We start from the raw sequence: 26590 nt of genomic DNA on the forward strand, positions 1-26590 counted from the left end.
TCTCTCTCTCTCTCTCTCATCTCTCTCCCCTCTCCCCTCTCCCTCTCCCCCCCTTTCTCTCTCTCCCCTCTCTCTCTTCAATCTCTTTCCCCTCTCTCTCTCTCTCTCTCTCCCCCCCCTCTCTCCCCCCTCTCTCCCCCTCTCTCTACTACTCGCGCCGGCGGCGGTCTGGATTCAGCTGCTGTCTCGCGCTGAGGCTAAGTGTGTGGGTGCGCGTGTGAGGTTGCTGTCTCGCGCTGAGGCTGTGTGTGGGTGCGAGGTATAATGTGCGCTAGGTGCGCGTGCGGCCAAGTGTGTGGGTGCGAGGGTGCGCGTGCGAGGTATAATGCGCGCTAGGTGCGCGTGCGTCCAAGTGTGTGGGTATGTGCGCGTGCGGCCAAGTGTGTGGGTGCAGTTTTATTTAAGGATAGGTTTAGGTTCCATTGTGTTTTTATCAATAAATATATCCGTTTATATTCTCATGTCTGTATATTTTTCTTTTTGTTTCCCCTGACAAAGTTCTCCAAATGACACATCTCTATGCATTAACAATATGGGCAGAAAGACATGACACTGCACGTGCACAACTTTATTTGTTACTGGCAACATGGTTTTCTCTTGTTAAGTGTATCCAGTCCACGGATCATCCATTACTTGTGGGATATTCTCCTTCCCAACAGGAAGTTGCAAGAGGATCACCCACAGCAGAGCTGCTATATAGCTCCTCCCCTCACTGCCATATCCAGTCATTCTCTTGCAACTCTCAACAAAGATGGACGTAGTAAGAGGAGAGTGGTGTATTATAGTTAGTTTTTTAACTTCAATCAAAAGTTTGTTATTTTTAAATGGTACCGGAGTGTACTGTTTATCTCAGGCAGTATTTAGAAGAAGAATCTGCCTGCATTTTCTATGATCTTAGCAGAAGTAACTAAGATCCATGGCTGTTCTCACATATTCTGAGGAGTGAGGTAACTTCAGAGAGGGAATGGCGTGCAGGTTTTCCTGCAATAAGGTATGTGCAGTTAATATATTTCTAGGGATGGAATTTGCTAGAAAAATGCTGCTGATACCGGATTAATGTAAGTTAAGCCCTAAATGCAGTGATAGCGACTGGTATCAGGCTTATTAACAGAGATACATACTCTTATAAAAGTGTAATATAAAACGTTTGCTGGCATGTTAATCGTTTTTATATATGTTTGGTGACAAAACTTATTGGGGCCTAGTTTTTTTCCACATGGCTGGTTTGATTTTTGCCTAGAAACAGGCTTTCCACTGTTGAAATATGAGTGGGAAGGGCCTATTTTAGTGCTTTTCTGTGCAGCTAAAAAATACTGACAGAGACATTCAGCTTCCCTCTGCATGATACAGGACATCTCTGAAGGGCTCAAAAGGCTTCAAAGTCATGTTTGAGGAGGGTAACAATCACAGTAGACTGTGGCAGTTGTGACTGTGTTTAAAAAACGTTTTTGTCATTTATTATTCTGTTTTTGTTATTAAGGGGTTAATCATCCGTTTGCAAGTGGGTGCAATGCTCTGCTGACTTGTTACATACACTGTAAAAATTTTGTTAGTGTAACTGCCTTTTTTCACTGTTATTTCAAATTTTGTCAATTTGTTTCTCTTAAAGGCACAGTAACGTTTTTTATATTGCTTGTTAACTTGCTTTAAAGTGTTTCCAAGCTTGCTAGTCTCATTGCTAGTCTGTACAAACATGTCTGAAACAGAGGATACTTGTTCATTATGTTTAAAAGCCATGGTGGAGCCCCATAGGAGAATGTGTACTAAATGTATTGATTTCACCTTAAACAGTAAAGATCAGTCTTTATCTATAAAAGAATTGTCACCAGAGGGGTCTGTCGAGGGGGAAGTTGTGCCGACTAACTCTCCCCATGTGTCGGACCCTTCACCTCCCGCTCAAGGGACGCACGCTAATATGGCGCCAAGTACATCAGGGACGCCCATAGCGATGACTTTGCAGGACATGGCTGCAATCATGAATAATACCCTGTCAGAGGTATTATCCAGATTGCCTGAATTGAGAGGCAAGCGCGATGCTCTGGGGTTAGACGAGATACAGAGCGCGTAGATGCTGTAAGAGCCATGTCTGATACTGCGTCATAATATGCAGAACCTGAGGACGGAGAGCTTCAGTCTGTGGGTGACGTCTCTGAATCGGGGACACCTGATTCAGAGATTTTTAATTTTAAATTTAAGCTTGAGAACCTCCGTGTATTGCTTGGGGAGGTATTAGCTGCTCTGAATGACTGTGACACAATTGCAGTGCCAGAGAAATTGTGTAGGCTGGATAAATACTATGTAGTGCCGGTGAGTACTGATGTTTTTCCAATACCTAAAAGGCTTACAGAAATTATTAGTAAGGAGTGGGATAGGTCCGGTGTGCCCTTTTCCCCACCTCCTATATTTAGAAAAATGTTTCCAATAGATGCCACTACACGGGACTTATGTCAGACTCTCCCTAAGGTGGAGGGAGCAGTTTCTACTTTAGCAAAGCGTACCATTATCCCGGTTGAGGACAGTTGTGCTTTTTCAGATCCAATGGATAAAAAATTAGAGGGTTACCTTAAGAAAAGGTTTTATTTTACAGCCCCTTGCATGCATTGCGCCTGTCACTGCTGCGGCGGCATTCTGGTTTGAGGCCCTGGAAGAGGCCATCCATACAGCTCCATTGACTGAAATTGTTGACAAGCTTAGAACTCTTAAGCTAGCTAACTCATTTGTTTCTGATGCCATTTTTCATTTGACTAAACTAACGGCTAAGAATTCCGGATTCGCCATCCATGCGCGTAGGGCGCTATGGCTCAAATCCTGGTCAGCTGATGTGACTTCAAAGTCTAAATTACTCAACATTCCTTTCAAGGGGCAGACCTTATTCGGGCCTGGTTTGAAAGAAATTATTGCTGACATTACTGGAGGTAAGGGTCATACCCTTCCTCAGGACAGGGCCAAATCAAAGGCCAAACAGTCTAATTTTTGTGCCTTTCGAAATTTCAAGGCAGGTGTAGCATCAACTTCCTCTGCTTCAAAACAAGAGGGAACTTTTGTCCAATCCAGGCAGGCCTGGAAACCTAACCAGTCCTGGAACAAGGGCAAGCAGGCCAGAAAGCCTGCTGCTGCCTCTAAGACAGCATGAAGGAGCGGCCCCTATCCGACAACGGATCTAGTAGGGGGCAGACTCTCTCTCTTCGCCCAGGTGTGGGCAAGAGATGTTCAGGATCCCTGGGCGTTGGAGATCATATCTCAGGGATATCTTCTGGACTTCACAGCTTCTCCTCCACAAGGGAGATTTCACCCTGCAAACCAGATAAAGAAAGAGGCATTCCTAAGCTGCGTACAAGATCTCCTTGTAATGGGAGTGATCCATCCAGTTCTGCGGACGGAACAAGAACAGGGGTTTTATTCAAATCTGTTTGTGGTTCCCAAAAAAGAGGGAACCTTCAGACCAATTTTGGATTTAAAGATCCTAAACAAATTCCTCAGAGTTCCGTCATTCAAGATGGAAACTATTCGAACCATTTTACCCATGATCCAAGAGGGTCAGTACATGACCACAGTTGATTTAAAGGATGCCTACCTTCACATTCTGATTCACAAGAATCATCATCAGTTCCTGAGGTTTGCCTTTCAAGACGGGCATTACCAATTTGTAGCTCTTCCATTCGGGTTGGCTACAACCCCAAGAATTTTTACAAAGGTTCTGGGCTCACTTCTGGCGGTCCTAAGACCGCGAGGCATAGCGGTGGCTCCTTACCTAAACGATATCCTGATACAGGCGTCAAGCTTTCAAATTGCCAAATCTCATACAGAGATAGTTCTGGCATTCCTGAGGTCGCATGGGTGGAAAGTGAACGAAGAAAAGAGTTCTCTATCTCCTCTCACGAGGGTTTCCTTCCTAGGGACTCTAATAGATTCTGTAGAAATGAAAATTTACCTGACGGAGTCCAGGTTATCAAAACTTCTAAATGCTTGCCGTGTTCTTCACTCCATTCCGCGCCCCACGGTGGCTCAGTGCATGGAAGTAATCGGCTTAATGGTAGCGGGCGATGGACATAGTGCCATTCGCGCACCTGCATCTCAGACCGCTGCAATTATGCATGCTCAGTCAGTGGAATGGGGATTACACAGATTTGTCCCCTCTACTACATCTGGATCAGGATACCAGAGATTCTCTTCTCTGGTGGTTATCTCGGGCCCATCTGTCCAAGGGTATGACCTTTCGCAGGCCAGATTGGACAATTGTAACAACAGATGCCAGCCTTCTAGGTTGGGGTGCAGTCTGGAACTCCCTGAAGGCTCAGGGTTCATGGACTCAGGAGGAGAAACTCCTCCCAATAAATATTCTGAAGTTAAGAGCAATATTCAATGCTCTTCTGGCTTGGCCTCAGCTAGCAACACTGAGGTTCATCAGATTTCAGTCGGACAACACGATTGTGGCTTACATCAACCATCAAGGGGGAACCAGGAGTTCCCTAGCGATATCACAAGTCTCCAAGATAATTCGCTAGGCAGAGACTCACTCTTGCCACCTGTCAGCGATCCATATCCCAGGTGTAGAGAACTGGGAGGCGGATTTTCTAAGTCGTCAGACTTTTCATCCAAGGGAATGGGAACTCCATCCGGAGGTGTTTGCTCAATTGGTTCTCCGTTGGGGCAAACCAGAATTGGATCTCATGGCGTCTCGCCAGAACGCCAAGCTTCCTTGTTACGGATCCAGGTCCAGGGACCCAGAAGCGGCACTGATAGATGCTCTTGGTTCTTCAACCTGGCTTATGTGTTTCCACCGTTTCCTCTGTTCCCTCGTCTGATTGCCAAAATCAAACAGGAAAGAGCATTGGTGATATTGATAGCGCCTGCGTGGCCACGCAGGACCTGGTATGTAGACCTAGTGGTCATGTCATCCTTTCCACCATGGACTCTGCCTCTGAGACAAGACCTTCTAATAAAAGGTCCTTTCAATCATCCGAATCTACTTTCTCTGAGACTGACTGCATGGAGATTGAACGCTTGATCCTATCAAAGCGTGGCTTCTCCGAGTCAGTAATTGATACCTTAATACAGGCACGAAAGCCTGTCACCAGGAAAATTTACCACAAGATATGGCGTAAATATCTTCATTGGTGTGAATCCAATAATTACTCATGGAGTAGGTTTAGGATTCCTAGGATATTGTCCTTCCTCCAAGAGGGTTTAGACAAAAGGATTATCAGCTAGTTCTTTAAAGGGACAGATTTCTGCTCTGTCTATACTTTTACACAAGCGTCTGGCAGAAGTTCCAGACGTTCAGGCATTTTGTCAGGCTTTAGTTAGAATTAAGCCTGTGTTTAAACCTGTTGCTCCTCCATGGAGCTTAAACTTGGTTCTTAAAGTTCTTCAAGGGGTTCCGTTTGAACCCCTTCATTCTATTGATATCAAACTTCTTTCATGGAAAGTTCTTTTTCTGATGGCTATTTCCTCGGCTCGAAGAGTCTCGGAGTTATCTGCCTTACATTGTTATTCTCCTTATCTGATCTTTCATTCAGATAAAGTTGTTCTGCGTACAAAACCTGGGTTTTTACCTAAGGTGGTTTCTAACAAGAATATCAATCAAGAGATTGTTGTTCCATCATTATGTCCAAATCCTTCTTCAAAGAAGGAACGTCTTTTGCATAATCTAGACGTAGTCCGTGCCCTGAAGTTTTACTTACAGGCTACTAAAGATTTTCGCCAAACATCTAACCTGTTTGTTGTTTACTCTGGACAGAGGAGAGGTCAGAAGGCCTCGGCAACCTCTCTTTCTTTTTGGCTTCGGAGTATAATCCGTTTAGCCTATGAGACTGCTGGACAGCAGCCTCCTGAAAGGATTACAGCTCATTCTACTAGAGCTGTGGCTTCCACCTGGGCCTTTAAAAATGAGGCCTCTGTTGAACAGATTTGCAAGGCTGCAACTTGGTCTTCCCTTCATACTTTTTCCAAATTTTCCAAATTTGATACATTTGCTTCTTCGGAGGCTGTTTTTGGGAGAAAGGTTCTACAGGCAGTGGTTCCTTCCGTTTAAGTTCCTGCCTTGTCCCTCCCATCATCCGTGTACTTTAGCTTTGGTATTGGTATCCCACAAGTAATGGATGATCCGTGGACTGGATACACTTAACAAGAGAAAACATAATTTATGCTTACCTGATAAATTTATTTCTCTTGTAGTGTATCCAGTCCACGGCCCGCCCTTTCCTTTTCAGGCAGGTCTAAATTTTAATTAAACTACAGTCACCACTGCACCCTATGGTTTCTCCTTTCTCGGCTTGTTTCGGTCGAATGACTGGATATGGCAGTGAGGGGAGGAGCTATATAGCAGCTCTGCTGTGGGTGATCCTCTTGCAACTTCCTGTTGGGAAGGAGAATATCCCACAAGTAATGGATGATCCGTGGACCGGATACACTACAAGAGAAATAAATTTATCAGGTAAGCATAAATTATGTTTTTTTTTTTAAACGAAAATATTTGTTTTGACTGTGTTGCGCTGTTTTATTAACTTTTGTGAAGCCTCTCAAAGCTTTCAACTGATAGTCACGCGACTACTCGTGCCGGTGTGGATTCAGCTCGCTCTGAGGCTAAGTGTGTGGGTGCGAGGGTGCGCGTGCGGCCAAGTTTGTGGGTGCGAGGGTGCGAGGTATAATAGGCTAAGTGTGTGGGTGCGAGGGTGCGCGTGCGGCCTAGTTTGTGGGTGCGAGGGTGCGCGTGCGAGGTATAATGTGCTGCGGCCAAGTGTCGGTAGGTCCTGTAAGCTGTCAACTGTGCGCGTGCGAGGTGTCTTCTCAGCTCTGAGGTGCGCGTGCGAGGAGCGTGTGCGGCCAAGTTTGTGGGTGTGTGGTGCGAGGGTGCGCAAGGTATAATGTGCTGCGGCCAAGTGTGTGGGTAGGTCCTGTCAGCTGTCAGCTGTGCGCGTGCGAGGTGTCTTCTCAGCTCGGAGGTGCGCGTGCGAGGAGGTCAATCTAAGGCTAAGTGTGTTTGTCTCTACTGCGCATGACGGCTTCAGACAAACACACTTGGCCTTTTATAATATAGGATATATATATATATATATATATATATATATATATACATACATACACAGTGGATATAAAAAGTCTACACACCCCTGTTAAAATTTCAGGTTTCTGTGATGTAGAAAAATTAGACAAAGATAAATAATTTCAGAACTTTTTCCACCTTTAATGTGACCTATAAACTGTACAACTCAATTGAAAAACAAACTGAAATCTTTTAGGTAAAGGGAAATAAAACTAAAAAACTAACGGCTAGATTTGGAGTTTTGTTGGTAACGACCCGAAAATCTAACGCCGGCTTTTTTCTGGCCGCACCATAAAAACAACTCTGGTATTGAGAGTCCACAGAATGGCTGCGTTAGGCTCCAAAAAAGGAGCTTAGAGCATTTTTAACGCAGCTTCAACTCTCGATACCAGAGTTGCTTACGCAAGCGGCCAGCCTCAAAAACGTGCTCGTGCACGATTCCCCCATAGGAAACAATGGAGGTGTTTGAGCTGAAAAAAAAACCAAACACCTGCAAAAAAGCCGCGTTCAGCTCCTAACGCAGCCCCATTGTTTGCTATGCGGTAACCCTTCCTACGTCTGCACTTAACACTCTAACATGTACCCCGAGTCTAAACACCTCTAACCTTACACTTATTAACCCCTAATCTGCCGCCCCCGCTATCGCTGACCCCTGCATATTATTATTAACCCCTAATCTGCCGCTCCGTAAACCGCCGCTACTTACATTATCCCTATGTACCCCTAATCTGCTACCCTAACATCGCCGACCCCTATATTATATTTATTAACCCCTAATCTGCCCCCCCACAACGTCGCCTCCACCTGCCTACACTTATTAACCCCTAATCTGCCGACCGCAAAGCGCCGCCACCTACGTTATCCTTATGTACCCCTAATCTGCTCCCCCTATCACCGCCGACCCCTGTATTATATTTATTAACCCCTAATCTGCCCCCCTCAACGTCGCCTCCACCTGCCTACACTTATTAACCCCTAATCTGCCGACCGGACCTGAGCGCTACTATAATAAAGTTATTAACCCCTAATCCGCCTCACTAACCCTATAATAAATAGTATTAACCCCTAATCTGCCCTCCCTAACATCAATTATTAACCCCTAATCTGCCGACTGGAGCTCACCGCTACTCTAATGTATTAACCCCTAAAGCTAAGTCTAACCCTAACACTAACACCCCCCTAAATTAAATATAATTTACATCTAACGAAATTAATTAACTCTTATTAAATAAATTATTCCTATTTAAAGATAAATACTTACCTGTAAAATAAATCCTAATATAGCTACAATATAAATTATAATTATATTATAGCTATTTTAGGATTTATATTTATTTTACAGGTAACTTTGTATTTATTTTAACCAGGTACAATAGCTATTAAATAATTAAGAACTATTTAATAGCTAAAATAGTTAAAATAATTACAAAATTACCTGTAAAATAAATACTAACCTAAGTTACAATTAAACCTAACACTACACTATCAATAAATTAATTAAACTACCTACAATTACCTACAATTAACCTAACACTACACTATCAATAAATTAATTAAATACAATTCCTACAAATAAATACAATTAAATAAACTAGCTAAAGTACAAAAAATAAAAAAGAACTAAGTTACAAAAAATAAAAGAATATTTACAAACATAAGAAAAATATTACAACAATTTTAAACTAATTACACCTACTCTAAGCCCCCTAGTAAAATAACAAAGCCCCCCAAAATAAAAAAATGCCCTACCCTATTCTAAATTACTAAAGTTCAAAGCTCTTTAACCTTACCAGCCCTGAACAGGGCCCTTTGCGGGGCATGCCCCAAAGAATTCAGCTCTTTTGCCTGTAAAAAAAAAACATACAATCCCCCCCCCCCCAACATTACAACCCACCACCCACATACCCCTAATCTAACCCAAACCCCCCTTAAATAAACCTAACACTAAGCCCCTGAAGATCTTCCTACCTTATCTTCACCCTGCCAGGTTCACCGATCCGTCCTGAAGAGCTCCTCCGATGTCCTGATCGAAGCCCAAGCGGGGGGCTGAAGAGGTCCATGATCCGGCTGAACTCTTCATCCAAGCGGGGGGCTGAAGAGGTCCATGATCCGGCTGAAGTCTTCATCCAAGCGGGTGCTGAAGAGGTCCATGATCCGGATGAAGTCTTCATCCAAGCGGGAGCTGAAGAGGTCCATGATCCGGATGAAGTCTTCTATCAACTGCATCTTCAATCTGATTGGAACAGCCAATAGAATGCGAGCTCAATCTGATTGGCTGATTGGATCAGCCAATCGGATTGAACTTGATTCTGATTGGCTGATTCCATCAGCCAATCAGAATATTCCTACCTTAATTCCGATTGGCTGATAGAATCCTATTAGCCAATCGGAATTTGAGGGACGCCATCTTGGATGACGTCCCTTAAAGGAACCGTCATTCGGCTAGTAGGCGTCTGGAGAAGAGGATGTTCCGCGTCGGAGGTCTGCAAGATGGATCCGGAAGAAAGAAGATTGAAGATGCAGTTGATAGAAGACTTCATCCGGATCATGGACCTCTTCAGCTCCCGCTTGGATGAAGACTTCATCTGGATCATGGACCTCTTCAGCTCCCGCTTGGATGAAGACTTCAGCCGGATCATGGACCTCTTCAGCCCCCCGTTTGGGCTTGGATCAGGACATCGGAGGAGCTCTTCAGGACGGATCGGTGAACCTGGCAGGGTGAAGATAAGGTAGGAAGATCTTCAGGGGCTTAGTGTTAGGTTTATTTAAGGGGGGTTTGGGTTAGATTAGGGGTATGTGGGTGGTGGGTTGTATTGTTGGGGGGGGGATTGTATGTTTTTTTTTACAGGCAAAAGAGCTGAATTCTTTGGGACATGCCCGCAAAGGGCCCTGTTCAGGGCTGGTAAGGTTAAAGAGCTTTGAACTTTAGTAATTTAGAATAGGGTAGGGCATTTTTTTATTTTGGGGGGCTTTGTTATTTTATTAGGGGGCTTAGAGTAGGTGTAATTAGTTTAAAATTGTTGTAATATTTTTCTTATGTTTGTAAATATTCTTTTATTTATTGTAACTTAGTTCTTTTTTATTTTTTGTACTTTAGCTAGTTTATTTAATTGTATTTATTTGTAGGAATTGTATTTAATTAATTTATTGATAGTGTAGTGTTAGGGTAATTGTAGGTAGTTTATTTAATTAATTTATTGATAGTGTAGTGTTAGGTTTAATTGTAACTTAGGTTAGTATTTATTTTACAGGTAATTTTGTAATTATTTTAACTATTTTAGCTATTAAATAGTTCTTAACTATTTAATAGCTATTGTACCTGGTTAAAATAAATACAAAGTTACCTGTAAAATAAATATAAATCCTAAAATAGCTATAATATAATTATAATTTATATTGTAGCTATATTAGGATTTGTTTTACAGGTAAGTATTTAGCTTTAAATAGGAATAATTTATTTAATAAGAGTTAATTAATTTCGTTAGATGTAAATTATATTTAACTTAGGGGGGTGTTAGTGTTAGGGTTAGACTTAGCTTTAGGGGTTAATACATTTATTAGAGTAGCGGTGAGCTCCAGTCGGCAGATTAGGGGTTAATAATTGAAGTTAGGTGTCGGCGATGTTAGGGAGGGCAGATTAGGGGTTAATACTATTTATTATAGGGTTAGTGAGGCGGATTAGAGGTTAATAACTTTATTATAGTAGCGCTCAGGTCCGGTCGGCAGATTAGGGGTTAATAAGTGTAGGCCGGTGGAGGCGACGTTGAGGGGGGCAGATTAGGGGTTAATAAATATAATATAGGGGTCGGCGGTGTTAGGGGCAGCAGATTAGGGGTACATAAGGATAACGTAGGTGGCGGCGCTTTGCGGTCGGCAGATTAGGGGTTAATAAGTGTAGGCAGGTGGAGGCGACGTTGAGGGGGGCAGATTAGGGATTAATAAATATAATACAGGGGTTGGCGGTGTTAGGGGTAGCAGATTAGGGGTACATAAGTATAACGTAGGTGGCGGTCGGCAGATTAGGGGTTAAAAAAATTTATTCTAGTGTCGGCGATGTGGGGGGACCTCGGTTTAGGGGTACATAGGTAGTTTATGGGTGTTAGTGTACTTTAGAGTACAGTAGTTAAGAGCTTTAGAAACCGTCGTTAGCCCAGAAAGCTCTTAACTACTGACTTTTTTCCTGCGGCTGGAGTTTTGTCGTTAGATGTCTAACGCTCACTTCAGAAACGACTCTAAATACCGGAGTTAGAAAGATCCCATTGAAAAGATAGGATACGCAATTGACGTAAGGGGATCTGCGGTATGGAAAAGTCGCGGCTGAAAAGTGAGCGTTAGACCCTATTTTGAGTGACTCCAAATACCGGCGGTAGCCTAAAACCAGCGTTAGGAGCCTCTAACGCTGGTTTTCACGGCTAACGCCAAACTCCAAATCTAGGTCTTTAATAATATGGTTGCATAAGTGTGAACACCCTTAAACTAATACTTTATTGAAGCACATTTTTAATTTATTACAGCACTCAGTCTTTTTGGGTATGATTTTTTCAGCATGGCACATTTTGACTTGGCAAGATTTGCACACTCTTCTTTGCAAAAACACTCTAAATCTGTCAGAATGAGAGGGCATCTCCTGTGCACAGCCCTCTTCAGATCACCCCACAGATTTTGAATTGGATTCAGGTCTGGGCTCTGGCTGGGCCATCCTAAAACTTTAATCATCTTCTGGTGAAGCCATTCCTTTGTTGATTTGGATGCATGCTTTGGGTCGTTGTCATGCTGAAAGATGAAGTTCCTCTTCATGTTCAGCTTAGCAGAAGCCTGAAGGTTTTGTGCCAATATTGAATGGTATTTGGAACTGTTCATTATTCCCTCTACCTTGACTAATGCCCCAGTTCCAGCTGAAGAAAAACAGCCTCAAAGCATGATGCTACCACCACCATTCTTCACTGTGGGTATGGTGTTCTTTTGGTGATATGCAGTGTTGTTTTTGCGCCAAACATATCTTTTGGAATTATGGCCAAAAAGTTCAACTTTGGTTTCATCAGATCAGAATATCTTTTGCAACAGGCTTTTGGGAAACTTCAGATGTGTTTTTGCAAAATTTAGCCAGGCTTGGATGTTTTTTTTGCAAGAAAAGGCTTCCGTCTTGCCACTCTACCCCATAGCCTAGGCAAATTAAGAATACGGGCGATTGTTGTCACATGTACCACACAGCCAGTACTTGCCAGATATTCCTGCAGCTCCTTTAATGTTGCTGTAGACCTCTTGGCAGCCTCCCAGACCAGTTTTCTTCTCATCTTTTCATCAATTTTGGAGGGACGTCCAGTTCTTGGTAATGTCACTGTTGCACCATATTTTCTTCACTTGATGATGACTGTCTTCACTGTGTTCCATGGTATAGCTAATGCCTTGGAAATTCTTTTGTACCCTTCTCCTGACTGATACATTTTAACAATGAGATCCCTCTGATGCTTTAGAAGCTCTCTGCGGACAATGGCTTTTGCTGTAGGATGCGACTAACAAAATGTCAGGAAAGACCTACAAGAAAAGCTGAACTTTATTTGGGGTTAATCAGAGGCACTTTAAATGATGACAGGTGTGTACTGACTCCTATTTAACATGATTTTGAACGTGATTGCGTAATTCTGAACACAGCTACATCCCCAGTTATAAAAGGGTGTTCACACTTATGCAACCATATTATTTTATTTTTTTATTTTTATTTCCCTTTACCTAAAAGATTTCAGTTTGTTTTTCAATTGAGTTGTACAGTTTATAGGTCACATTAAAGGTGGAAAAAGTTCTGAAATGATTTATCTTTGTTTCATTTTTTTACATCACAAAAACCTGACATTTTAACAGGGGTGTGTAGACTTTTTATATACAGTATATATAATGTGTAACACACAATATACTAGAGAAGATCTATTGCGCTTATGTTCTGACCAGTAATAATTCTTTATACAATAATAGTATTATATTTTTCTCCTTGAGAATATTTTCCCATATATATATGAGGGCTTATAGAATTGTTTACAATTTATAACACAACTAGTCCTAAAGCCCGTTCACACGGGCCATTTTTTGCAGTACAGCGGTCCTACCCCTTGCGCTCTCTCCTTCCCCCTCTCTTTTGCTCTCTCTTTCTCCCCCCTCTCCCCCTCTCTATCTATCTCCCTCTCCCCCCCTCACCCCTCTCCCTCAACCCCCCCTCTCCCCCCGTCTCCCTCTCCCCCCCCCTCTCCCCCCCCCTCTCCCCCCTCCTCTCCCCCCTCTTTCCCCTCTCTCCCTCTCTCTCTCTTATCTCTCTCCCCTCTCTTTCCCCTCTCTCCCTCTCTCTCTCTTATCTCTCTCCCCTCTCTCTCTCCCCCCTCTCCCTCTCCTCTCTCTCTCCCCTCTCCCTCTCCCACCTCTCTCTCCCCTCTCTCTCTCTCTCTCTCTCTCTCTCTCCCATCTTTCTCTTCAGTCTCTCTCTCTCCCCTCTCTCTCCCCCTCTCTCTACTACTTGCGCCGGCGGCGGTCTGGATTCAGCTGCTGTCTCGCGCTGAGGCTAAGTGTGTGGGTGCGCGTGTGAGGTTGCTGTCTCGCGCTGAGGCTAAGTGTGTGGGTGCGAGGGTGCGCGTGCGAGGTATAATGTGCGCTAGGTGCGCGTGCGGCCAAGTGTGTGGGTAGGTGCGCGTGCGGCCAAGTGTGTGGGTGCAGTTTTATTTAAGGATAGGTTTAGGTTCCATTGTGTTTTTATCAATAAATATATCCTTTTATATTCTCATGTCTGTATATTTTTCTTTTTGTTTCCCCTGACAAAGTTCCCCAGATGACACATCTCTATGCATTAACAATATGGGCAGAAAGACATGACACTGCACGTGCACAACTTTATTTGTTACTGGCAACATGTTTTTTTTTTTTAAACGAAAATATTTGTTTTGTATGTGCTGTGTAGCACATACATAAGTCCGGAGCTTTCAATTGACTGCGTTGCGCTGTTTTATTAACTTTTGTGAAGCCTCGCGACGCTTTCAACTGATAGTCACGCGACTTCTCGCGCCGGTGTGGATTCAGCTCGCGCTGAGGCTAAGTGTGTGGGTGCGAGGGTGCGCGTGCGGCCAAGTTTGTGGGTGCGAGGGTGCGCGTGCGAGGTATAATAGGCTAAGTGTGTGGGTGCGCATGCGGCCAACTTTGTGGGTGCGAGGGTGCGCGTGCGAGGTATAATGTGCTGCGGCCAAGTGTGTGGGTAGGTCCTGTCAGCTGTGCCCGTGCGAGGTGTCTTCTCAGCTCGGAAGTGCGCGTGCAAGGAGGTCAATCTAAGGCCAAGTGTGTTTGTCTCTACTGCGCATGACGGCTTCAGACAAACACGCTTGGCCTTTTATAATATAGGATATGAGCGTTTTGAAAAAAGGATATCCCCACTAGCACACTTGTAGGTACCTTAATACATACATATATACATACAATATTCAATGAAGGGAATGGGAAGTTACAAAATTAATAAAAATGTTGCGAAAATGTTGCAAAAGGACCACAGTACCTCTTAATAGTTTTCCAATAAACTAGTACTGGCTATCTGTGTCCCATATGATAATCCTTGCTGCAATTAAGTTCCAGAATTCACAAAAAACTGATTGATGGTGATAAATGCACTTTTCCCTTTTGAGTCATAATGCCAACGTAGTGCAGCCTTGTTCCAGCCAGATATTCCGCCGGTCTTGGCTCAGAAGTAATGACATAAAAACAGAAGGAGAAAAGAAAAAAGGCGCACTAAAGCACGACTCAAGTGAAAGGTTTATTTACATATATTGCACACGCAAGTGAAAATACACTTACTAGATTAAAATGAATAACAAGCATTCAAGTGGAGCGTTAGATGTTCGCAGCTCCTTGTCTCACTCAGGCATAGCTGTTCTGCCTTCTTAAGCTGTAATATTTCCCATTGATCAAATTATAAGTCCCAAACTGTGTTTAGATAGCGTTAAATTAATTTACATGTTTTTTTATCAATCTGCAGTTTTATGTATTTGCAATCCAAAGATGCATTGAAAAATCTGTTACCCATTATATACCTTGACACTGAGTACTCACACACCCCCTAATACTATTGGCCACTTAGCACACTCCCACACCGGGATTGTTCAATACGCCTTTAAAAAGAATAGGCGCAACTTTGGGGACATCCGTTGTTAAAAGAGCCTCTTGAAGAAGCCCGAACATTGCTCGGGGGAAACGCGTCAGGCTGGTAGACACAGCACTTGGAGATCATTGGAGTACGGCAGAAACTTGTTCCCACGAGCTGTACAGCAGCCGGGCAAAGGATCCGGATTACCTTGCCTGCAGCAGCTCGTAACAGCTTAAGAAGGCAGAACAGCTATGCCTGAGTGAGACAAGGAGCTGCGAACATCTAACGCTCCACTTGAATGCTTGTTATTCATTTTAATCTAGTAAGTGTATTTTCACTTGCGTGTGCAATATATGTAAATAAACCTTTCACTTGAGTCGTGCTTTTGTGCACATTTTTTCTTTTCTCTTTCTGTTTTTATATATAATGTGTAAAATATCACGTGTGTGTATATATATGTATATGTGTGTGTGTGTATATATGTATATGTGTGTGTGTGTGTATATATATATATATATATATATATATATATATATATACACATATATACACACACACAAGTTAACGTGACAGTGAAAAAATCCAATCGCGCACCTCTTGTAATCTAGCCCATACTGTGCAATTTCTGTACGTAGAACAGGTCTAAAGTGAAAAAGCATCACACTTGTCTTATGTGACTGTATGTGTAATTCTGCATATTTAAATTCTCAGTAATTGGCTGGTAATTGAGATGCAAGACCATCTCTCCTGCGACCTTTACTGTAACTTGTTTTGTCTCCTCAGTGCTGAAGCCCCTGGTGGAGCTGCTGAGTGATCCGGATTACATTAATCAGATGCTGCTGAGCCAGCTCGAGTACAGGGAGCAGGTGAACGAGCGTCACAAGAAGACCTACACATATGCTCCCTCTTATGAGGAGTTCATCAAGCTAATTACTAACAGCTCTGACATTGAGTTTCTGAAGCAGCTAAGGTACTCAGCATAGTGTTATCTCTTCTTTATCAATCAAACCCATTGATGATGTATTGTTAATGCACTGGCACATTACTTTGTTAACTCACTAACGCAACACACTGCTTTTCTATGGTAACTAAAAATATAAATGTAATTAAAGGGATGGGAAGGTTAAACTTTAAATGTGCATTTCAGTTTATAATAGAAGCAATTTTACAATATACTTTCATTAGCAAAAATGCTTCTACTCAAAGTTATTACTGTTTTTCAGCGGCATATGCACATATCCTGTGAGGGCCCATGCACCAGTATTCAAACACCATGTTTGCTCAGATTGATGATGGTGGTGTGTATTGCTTCTGAAAACATAAATTGTGTCATAGAAGCCACTGCTGACTCTGAGAAGGTGTAGTGTTTGAGTACAGGTACACAGGCCCTCACGGGATATGTGCGTATGCCGCTAAAAAACAGTAATTATTTTTACAAAAGCATTTTTGTTTATGAAAGTATATTTCCATATTAATGGGAAGTGAGTCCACTGCTTCATTCATTACTTGTGGGAATTAGGAACCTGGCCACCAAGAGGAGGCAAAGACACCCCAGCCAAAGGCTTAAATACCTTTCTTTTATACATGTATGATAACGCTAGAAGACAGGGTCACAGTGTCACTCCTTTTATCTGTATAGAATCAAGGGTTAATATCTCCTGAGGGGGATTATTGAACAGGGGGGAATACTCTTATATGTTTATTTGATTTTATGCTGCTTTTATGTGTGAGATGTTATGGGCTCATTGGCTGTTATGGAATATACAGGTTTCACTTTCACTTTGAGAGCCATGCAGCTTACAGCTTACAAGCTTGGCGTGCTTTTTCTCATAGCAGGGATGGTTCTGCATTGTGCACCATATGATTTCGGGTGTCTATAAGAGAGGAGTTCTAGCTGTCTGGGTCATGGGAGGTGGGGAGTGCCCCAGCCATTGGAATATACAGGTTCAGCTTTTTTAATAAAATATTGTTTTATTTCTATAGTTCTTCGGTTATTGCACTAGCGATGGAGGATTCTGTTACTTAGAGGGCACTCCCTCTATTCCTAAAGAGAAAGTCCTGTTTATATACTGAGGAGGCCTTAGTACGTCCCCTCAATTATGTTCCATATGCCTTGATAATGTGATAATATCAAACATGTTTAATACCACTGAGCTGTCCACCTCTGAGGAGCTGTCGTCCAGTGAGGTGCGTACCCTACATGCTTATCTTTCTACACATGCAGTTTCCCGTTGCATTGCTGATCCTCCATCTGGATGGGGCCATTTTTTCACCAGACGTTACTGCGCAGCTCAGGCGGCGGTGTCTGCGGCCTTTAATGCTTTACCTCGCCCTGTTAAGCGCAAGCGAGAGGTTACATATTGCACTCCTTCCCAGAGTACATCAGATTATTTATTGGGTTATCAGAGGATGAAGTTCTTTCTGAGACTTCAGAGTATGAACGTTCTGGGTCGGAGTCTGCTGCATCTAAACCTCCGGCTGCGGAGGAACCAGACTTTAGTTTTAGGAATTTGCACTTTCTTCTAAAGGAAGTTTTTTGGCAAATTCCGTGGTTCCAGAGGCCAAATTGCCTGAGGAACCTTGGATTCCTAAATTGGATAGCGTTTAAGGACAGGGTGGTACCTTATCCTCCCCTGCTCCTGTTAGATGGCGAACATTATTAAGAATGAATGGGACTGGATTGTTCCTCTCTTCTGCTTTTTAAAAAAACGTAGTCCGGGCCTGGACTCTCAATGGAGTTGTGAGGTTCTTTGCATTCTTTTTCAACATTTTACAAATTTGATGTTTTTGCTTCGGCGAAAGCAGTTTTTGTGAAAGGCTCTGCAGGCTTTGGTGCCCTCAGTATAGGGTCCGCCTCCTTTTACTCCTGTTTTCTTCATTCAGTGTACTCTAGAGCTTGGGTATTTGTTTCCACAAGTAATGAATGAAGCAGTGGACTCTCCTCCCATTAAGATGGAAAACATAAATTATGCTTACCTGATAATTTAATTTCCATCTGTGGGAGAAGAGTCCACGGCTCCCGCCCGTTTCTCCGGGGGCGGACCTAAATTTAATATTATTCTTCTGGCACCATTTATACCCTGATATTTCTCCTACTGTTCCTTGTTCCCTTGGCAGAATGACTTGTGGATGAGGGAGGTATTTAAGTCTTTGGCTGTGGTGTCTTTGCCTCCTCCTGGTGGCCAGGTTCTTAATTCCTACAAGTAATGAATGAAGCAGTGGACTCTCCTCCCACAGATGGAAATGAAATTATCAGGTAAGCATAATTTATGTTTTCAAAAATGCATTTATTTCAAGTTGAAATGCACCCATGCACATTTAATTTTTTTTAAATTTCTATCCATTTAATCTTAAAGGGACACTGTACCCAAAAAAATTCTTTCATGATTCAGATTGAGCATGAAATGTTAAGCAACTTTCTAATTTACTCCTATTATCAAATGTTCTTCATTCTCTTGGTATCTTTATTTAAAATGCAAGAATGTAAGTTTAGATGCCGGCCCATTTTTGGTGAACAACCTGGGTTGTCCTTGCTGATTGGTGGATAAATTCATCCACCAATAAAAAATTGCTGTCCAGAGTACTGAACCCCAAAAAAGCATAGATGCTCTTCTTTTTCAAATAAAGATAGCAAAATAACAAAGAAAAATTGATAATAGGAGTAAATTAGAAAGTTGCTTAAAATTTCATGCTCAATCTGAATCACGAAAGAATTTTTTTGGGTACAGTGTCCCTTTAACTCCTCTTGTATAACTTGTCATTTGATTCAGTTCATTTTAAATACTACCCAGGTATTCTTTATTCCCTATTAGTCCTCAATAATAGTTTGTGTGGTTATTTGCACACAATCTTTATATTTCATTTTTCATATAATTTTACAAATTGTGTTGAGCTGCAGCAGAGATAAATGTAAGTTAATTATTTTAAGTACTTTGTTTTCAACTTTAAAACAAGAATTTTTTTTAAGACTCCTGCAAATCAACTTTTCCTAGCTACCAAGATGATTAACATTGGTGTGAATTCTGGTATTTATTCTGATTCTGCGCTTAAATGTATGCATCATGCTTATAATCACATTATGGAAGTATTTAGACAACCGGTTTAAACAAGGAGTCAAACTGGGAAAAAAAATGTTCTTTCTGAGGACATATGTTTTAGTCTTTATTGAGTCAGCATAATATCATTTTATAGAATTGTGTAAAACATTTGTTGAATTTATGATAAGGGGTAATGTTTTATAAATTATACAATTTATAGAACAATGCAGATGTGGATAGGAAAAATAGCATAGATAATTTAAATACTAAACCCAAATTTTTTCTTTAATGATTCAGATAGAGCATGCAATTTTAAGCAACTTTGTAATTTACCTGTTATCATTTATTTGTTCTCTTGCTATCTTTATTTAAAAAGCAGGAATGTTAAGCTTAGGAGCCGGCCCATTTTAGGTTCATTTAGCCACCAATCAGCAAGCGCAACCCAGGTTCGGAACCAAAAATGGTCCAGCTCCTAAGCTTTTAAAATAAAAATAGCAAGAGAACGAAGAAAAATGGATAATAGGAGTAAATAAGAAAGCCTCTTAAAATCGCATACTCTATCTGAATCACAAAAATAAAATTGGGTTTAGTATACCTTTTAGTTATGATTGCAGGAGAAAATCATTGATAAGGAAATATTAATTTTCTAAAGAAATGTTCGGAAGATATAAGCCAGTGTTTCTCAAATGTATTCCTCAAGTACCCAACCAATCTGTGAAATCTAGAAAATCTGGCCCAGTAGGTATACTTGAGAACTCAGGTTAAAGGGACTGTATACACCAATTTTGAAATAACTGCATGTAATAGAAACTACTATAAAGAAGAATATGCATAGACACTGATATAAAAATCCAATATTAAAAGTTTTAAAAACATAAACATACTTAGAAGCTCCTAGTTTAGCACCGTTGATTAGGTTAGACTGGGACACCATGAAGGGCAGACACTAGCCCCCCTTCCCCTTCTCCTGCATATGCAAAATACACATTACACATCCAGGGGGTCTGTAGACATCAGAATACATCTAAAACTTTGGGGCTTGGTTAGGCGTCTGAAAATGAGCACAATGTTATTTAAAAATAAGCAAAACTATAAATTTTTACTAAAACACCCCCAGATGGACTATATAAACAGATCATCTACAAAACATTTATGCAAAGAAAAATCTACTGTTCAATGTCCCTTTAAGAAGCATAGATATAGACTAATTATAAGCAGAACTATCAACAAAAACTCTAATTTATTTGCTGTTTAAAAATAGATAAATATATATATATATATATATATATATATATATATATATATATATATATATATTGATTGGTTCCCATGGGCTGGTGATATTAAAGGGGCAGTCAAGTCCAAAAAAACTTTCATGATTTAAATAGGGAATGTGATTTTAAACAACTTTCCAATTTACTTTTATCACCAATTTTGCTTTGTTTTCTTGGTATTCTTAGTTGAAAGCTAAACCTAGGAGGTTCATATGCTAATTTCTTAGACCTTGAAGACTGCCTCTAATCTGAATGCATTTTGACCACTAGAGGGCATTAGTTCATGTGTTTCATATAGATAACATTGAGCTCATGCACGTGAAGTTACCCTGGAGTGAGCACTGATTGGCTAAAATGCAAGTCTGTCAAAAGAGCTGAAATAAGGGTGGCAGTCTGCAGAGGCTTAGATACAAGATAATTACAGAGGTAAAAAGTGTATTTCTATAACAGTGTTATTTATGCAAAACTGGGGAATTTGTAATAAAGGGATTAGCTTTCTGGTGTTGACTGTCCCTTTAAATGTCAGCCAATTTTACTACTGCAGCTTTGTTTCCTTTGAGTCTCAATCTTGCTCAAGTAGTAACTAGAAGTAATCTTCAATTTTAAATCAATTTATTTTACTTCTGCTCACTTTCTATCATCTTATTGTCTTTTTTTTTTTAATGGGTTTCGTTTTGTGTTGCTATAAATCTTATTCATCAAGTTGCCTCTATTATAATAACATTGCTAACTATGCTTGTGCTTTATGAACACTTTATCATTATTTCCCACCACCTCCAAGTTTTATAGGCATTTGAAAAACTTATTTTAATATAGGAAGATCAATATTACTCTGACTTTGTTGTTCCAAATAAATGGTGTCACAAGGTACTATGGGTAAAATGGTATCTGAGATCGATATAACAGTATATTTTCTTTCTTAAATAACTTTTCCAGGCAGCTTTTTTACTTTCTGTGAACTTTTTCTTTTAATCACGCTTTTAATATTATAATTATTTATATATAAAACTTCACCATGTTCAGCAAAATGACAGTGACACAAAGAATAAATGGACAGAGGACCTTTTTCTAGCGAGTTTCAATCTGATGTACACAACAGGTGGATTTGGGAGTTACAAGGTATAGGAAGAAGGTAACATTTGAAAAAGAAGTTTAGGAACCTGAGGTTTAGAGAACAGAGATAGATTAATACATTTTGTATGCATACCTGTTAAATTGTACCTTTTGGAAATACTGAAACGCCCTTAGCTTGATCCACAGAATTCATCACAATAGGTGCAGTTTTATAAGAGTCCTGTAGATGGCAGTGTGAGGAACAAATGATAGAGGAGTAGAGATGTAGGGCAGGTGGGAGAATATTTGCAGATAAGAGCAGAGATAGGAGGTTATAAGCAAATGTAAGGACTAACATACTACAGACATCCAAACTCTCCCTGAAGTTCAGGGAGTCTCCCTGATTGTAATAGATGCTCCCTGATGCCAGCAAATGGAATGCAATCTCCCTGAAACTCATCCAATGTGGCGCAAATCCGTAAAAGTGTTTTTTTTTTGTTTTTTTTAAGGAATGCCTTTAGTTGCTGGGACATCATAGAACCCTTAAAGCATGCATCAGTAACCAAAAAGCCCTCACTGATTTTAATAAAATAAATCACAAATGCTACCTTATTTACTGCACGTAATTAAACTACATATTCTAAAATATTTAAGCATCCAACAAGCGTACGATCACTGGAAAACAGGTTTGTTGTAAGTAGTTGTGCAATAAAGCTACTTTTTTTTAATGTGCCTTTAGTGGGAAGCTACTTTAATGATAAGTCTATCTTATTTATGGTTTCAAGGTGTCCAATATATAACTGGGAGGGGGGGTGGCGGCGGCGCAGTAGCGGGAGAAGCCACCTCCCTGAAATTAGTTTTTGCAGGTTGGGATGTCTGCATACTATAGACGAGAAGCTGTGTGTAAGGAAGACTGTGGCAGAAACATTCATGCTGAAGGAAGGTACTGCCTTAAAATTTAAGGTAATTTTTTATCTTGGTGATCGTCTTTTTCAAATAATAGGGACAAAAGCCAGACTCTGTATAGTTAACAAAATTATTTCTGTAAACCTTTAAAAAAAAAAAAAAAAAAGGTTTGGGCAAAAGCTGGAGAAGGAAAGTAGATAAATTGAACCTAACTTAAAGGGATATTCCAGCCAAATTTGGAAAACACATGGATGCATTTTGGTATTGAACAGAAGCAATTTTGTAATATACTTGTATTAGCAAAAATGCTTCTAATAAAAGCTAAAGCTGTTTCAAAAGTGTATTTAAGTATGAACCGTGCACCAGCATTTTAAACCCAGCACTTGCTCAGAGAGCCATCTGGTAATGACTCAATTTGTTAATTGCTTACATGATACAAGCCCCACTGATGATCTGAGAAGCTGCAGTATTTAAAATGTGGGTGCAGTGACAATATCTAGCTTTGCTTCACATGCACGTGCAGAGAAAAATACTAACACTAAGACAGTGATAACTTTTACTAGAAACATTTTTGCCAATACGTGTATATTGCAAATATGTTTCTATACAAAGATGTAATAAATCTATGTGCATTTAAATTTTGACTGGAATCTCCCTTTAAGAGTATATGAGAGTAGTGCATGCTTAATGGATGGTTGAAATGTATATAATAGTATAGCTAGATTTTTTTTTTTTTTTTTGTATTTATTAAAGAAGGACACTCACCTATAGCTTTGCCATCAAATTCATGTATTCTTTATTTAAAGGGACACTGAACCCAAATTTTTTCTTTCGTGATTCAGATAGAGCATGCAATTTTAAGCAACTTTCTAATTTACTCCTATTCGCAATTTTTCTTCATTCGCTTGCTATCTTTATTTGAAAAATAAGGAATCTAAGCTTTTTTTCTTGGTTCAGAACTCTGGACAGCACTTTTTTATTGGTGGATGAATTTATCCACCAATCAGCAAGGGCAACCCAGGTTGTTCACCAAAAATGGGCCAGCATATAAACTTACATTCTTGCATTTCAAATAAAGATACCAAGAGAATAAAGAACATTTGATAATAGGAGTAAATTAGAAAGTTACTTAAAATGTCATGCTCTATCTGAATCTCGAAAGAAAAAATTTGGTTTCAGTGTCCCTTTAAGCCTTACTAGCTGGAGACCTATTATTTTATTATTTCCTTAAGCAATAGATATGTTCTGATTTGAGGCACAAGAGGGAAGATGTTTGGGGTAAACTTGATGTGAGAGTTAAAAGTATTTATGCTTATGCAGGTGGAAGGCAGTGGAGAAGTGTAGCATAAACTTGTAGTTTAGGTGTAACTTTTCCTACAATTCCACTCACTGAGTGGCTGATGTTTGAGGAGTTATAACTAAAGATGTGTAGCAAGGGACAGGAAAGCAATGAGATGCTGTAAAGCAGTCATCTTAGGAGCAGTTTAAAAGATGTTGTTGGTCTGTGGATTTTAGACATCTTTGTAATCTATTAGAGGAATGTTGTGACATGGTGGTCAGCTTGAGAAATTTGTGTGTGTGAGACAGATGAAGGTGATTGACGATCTTGTTGAATGAGGGAATTTGTCTCTTGTAGACCATAGAATTAGGGGAGCGGCAGAAGCTTTGACTAAAGAATGAGTGCAGGCAACAAACTCATCTCAAAATTGGGAGGAAAAGCCGAGGGACCATACAAAGATATAACACACTGTGAGAGGGATGAGAATATATAGATCACATAATCTAAAAATGAATATAGAAGAGTGGGGATTTATGTTCAAGCAGGTACAGCAGGGAGAGACTCGGGTGCCATCTCCTTGTGTGTATCCTTGGCGCTAAATTTAAAGGGACAGTCTACTCAAACATTTTCATTGTTAAAAAAAGACAGATAATCCCTTTATTACCCACTCCCCAGTTTTGCATAACCAACACTGTTATATTAATATACTTTTTACCTTGTAATTGCCTTGTATCTAAGCCTCTGCTAACTGCCCCTTATCTCAGTTCTTTTCACAGACTTGCATTTTAGCCAATCAGTGCTGACTCCTAAATAACTCCACCGCAGTGAGCACAATGTTATATTTAATGTGCTTGAATTAGCGCTGTCTAGCTTTGAAAAACTGTCAAAATGCACTAAGATAAAGACAACCTTTAAAGGGCTTAGAAATTCGCATATGAGCCTACCTAGGTTTAGCTTTCAACAAAGAATACCAAAAGATCAAAGCAAATTTGGCGCTGAAAGTAAACTAGAAAGTTGTTAAAAATTGCATACCCTATCTGAATCATGAAAGTTTAATTTTGACTAGACTGTCCTTTCAATGTGCAACACCACTGTACAGTAGGGATGAGAGATACAGGTTTCAGTAACATTGAGCCCCTAAGATATTGTGATGGTGATTTCAAAGTCTAGGTGGTCTGGATAAGTGACTATGCATGTTGGAAGTTGGCATGGGAGGGCTTCTAAAAAATGTTTAGTTATGAATAATGAAACAACTTTACACTATATATTTTCATTATTTGTTTCCCCCTTTTCATGTAATTTAGCTCCCAAAATCAATTTATAGCTCCCAGACCTGGAACTGCACCCGATGACTTCTGAAGGCTATAACCCTGCTCCATATCTGTCCCTAATTGGCTTTAACTGCAAAACAATTTACTTTATACCAACTTTATGAGAGTGGCTAGCTCTGTTGCCTGCAGACCAAAGCCCAGATTGACTCGTCCAAATAAGGCAAATGGTGGGGAGAGGTTGGCTGTTGTAAAATAACTGCAGTAAAAAGGATGTTTGTTTTAAAAACATCAAGACTTGGCTGATTTGTTATTCTATAGCACCACAACCGTCCCTTTAACAGTCTTACAGAATATGAGACAGCTGTGAGCTCCAATAACACTGGGTTAGGAGCAAATCACAGACTGCAGGTAGATTGCTGCAAACAGAGCTAATGTTTCATAAGGCACAAGATAAAAGAGAGTTTGCTTTTGAAAACAAGAGATTTATAAGAGGGTCTCAGTTACTTAAAGTGAATGTACATTTCTATGTGTCTGATTCAACACCTTGATTGGAGGAAGCCGGATTCCTCATTTTAGACCCAGGAAGAGGCTTTGCGACGGGTGGAGGAAGCTGGAGCGGCTGTCAAGTTTAAAAGGTAAGTTTTTTCTAATGTAAATTTTGATGAATTAAAGTGCCCCTGTTTTTAATCAAATTTTTAAAAACCGGGCACTTAAGCATCAAAATTTACATTCACTTTAAATGAATATGCTGACACTGGTTTTAGTTCTTTAAGCAGAGTTGTACCAAATAAAGAATGAAATAAACAACTCAACATTGAAAGGAAAGGGAACAGTAATGTAATGGATTGCTAATTCACATATGGTAGTAATACTAGAATAGTGGTCAGAGATTCAGTTGCAAGTATGAAGTTAATCCTAACTGCCTTTCACCTAAAGTGTAGGAGGTTAATGTATTCTTGTGGTAATGTAAATGAATAGGTTTTTATTGGTTTCTCTCTCTCCTCTCTCTCTTTTTTTTTTTTTTTTTTTTTACCCGTTTCTGCGGCAGCATATTTATATCTTTGGATAGTTAAAAAAAAAAAAAGTGCCCTAGTTTTCTTTGGCATTATGGCATCTACCAACCTCTGACAGAGTACTGGTTAGTTGGGTGATGATGTTGTATTTATTATTATTTGTATTATTATTATTATGCTGTTTATGTAATTGAGTCATAAAGTAATTACAATTAGACTTGACAGTGGGATTGATACACGAGTATGAGGGCCCTGCTCTATAGAGATTACAATCTAATAGTCAGTGACTTATGCAGGACATTTTCTGCACATATATTCATGGGTTTATTTCCCATTGGAATTTAGACAGTTTTCGTGTTTTTTATGTTTACTTACATTGTTTGTAAAGATCCTCTACAGAAAACGTTTCATTGTGGAAGCCAACGACGATGTGTCTAGGGTTATCTTCTCTGAATTCCTGAATTTTCTGCCATTAAAGACCGTAAAATTGATTAATGGTCCTGCTTGTTTAGTGTACATCCGTGACAAGCCTCAGGTTGTATGTTTGTGTTATTGACGGCTAAATGACCTAAGGGATTGTCTCCATAACAATATCCTTATGG

At 40.3% G+C, this 26590-nt stretch overlaps 1 protein-coding gene across 1 annotated transcript in view; it reads left to right on the forward strand.

Moving 5' to 3' along the window:
* The window catches only part of SNX25 (sorting nexin 25), a 776760-nt gene that overhangs the window by 293450 nt on the left and 456720 nt on the right, over positions 1-26590 (forward strand). The window contains exon 5 of the mRNA XM_053703884.1: positions 15939-16125. Within this exon, the coding sequence (XP_053559859.1) occupies positions 15939-16125 (187 nt within the window). The remainder of the gene's footprint in view (positions 1-15938; positions 16126-26590) is intronic.

Source organism: Bombina bombina, chromosome 2 (genome assembly GCF_027579735.1).
Source record: "Bombina bombina isolate aBomBom1 chromosome 2, aBomBom1.pri, whole genome shotgun sequence".
In the NCBI taxonomy this organism is placed as follows: Eukaryota; Metazoa; Chordata; class Amphibia; order Anura; family Bombinatoridae; genus Bombina; species Bombina bombina.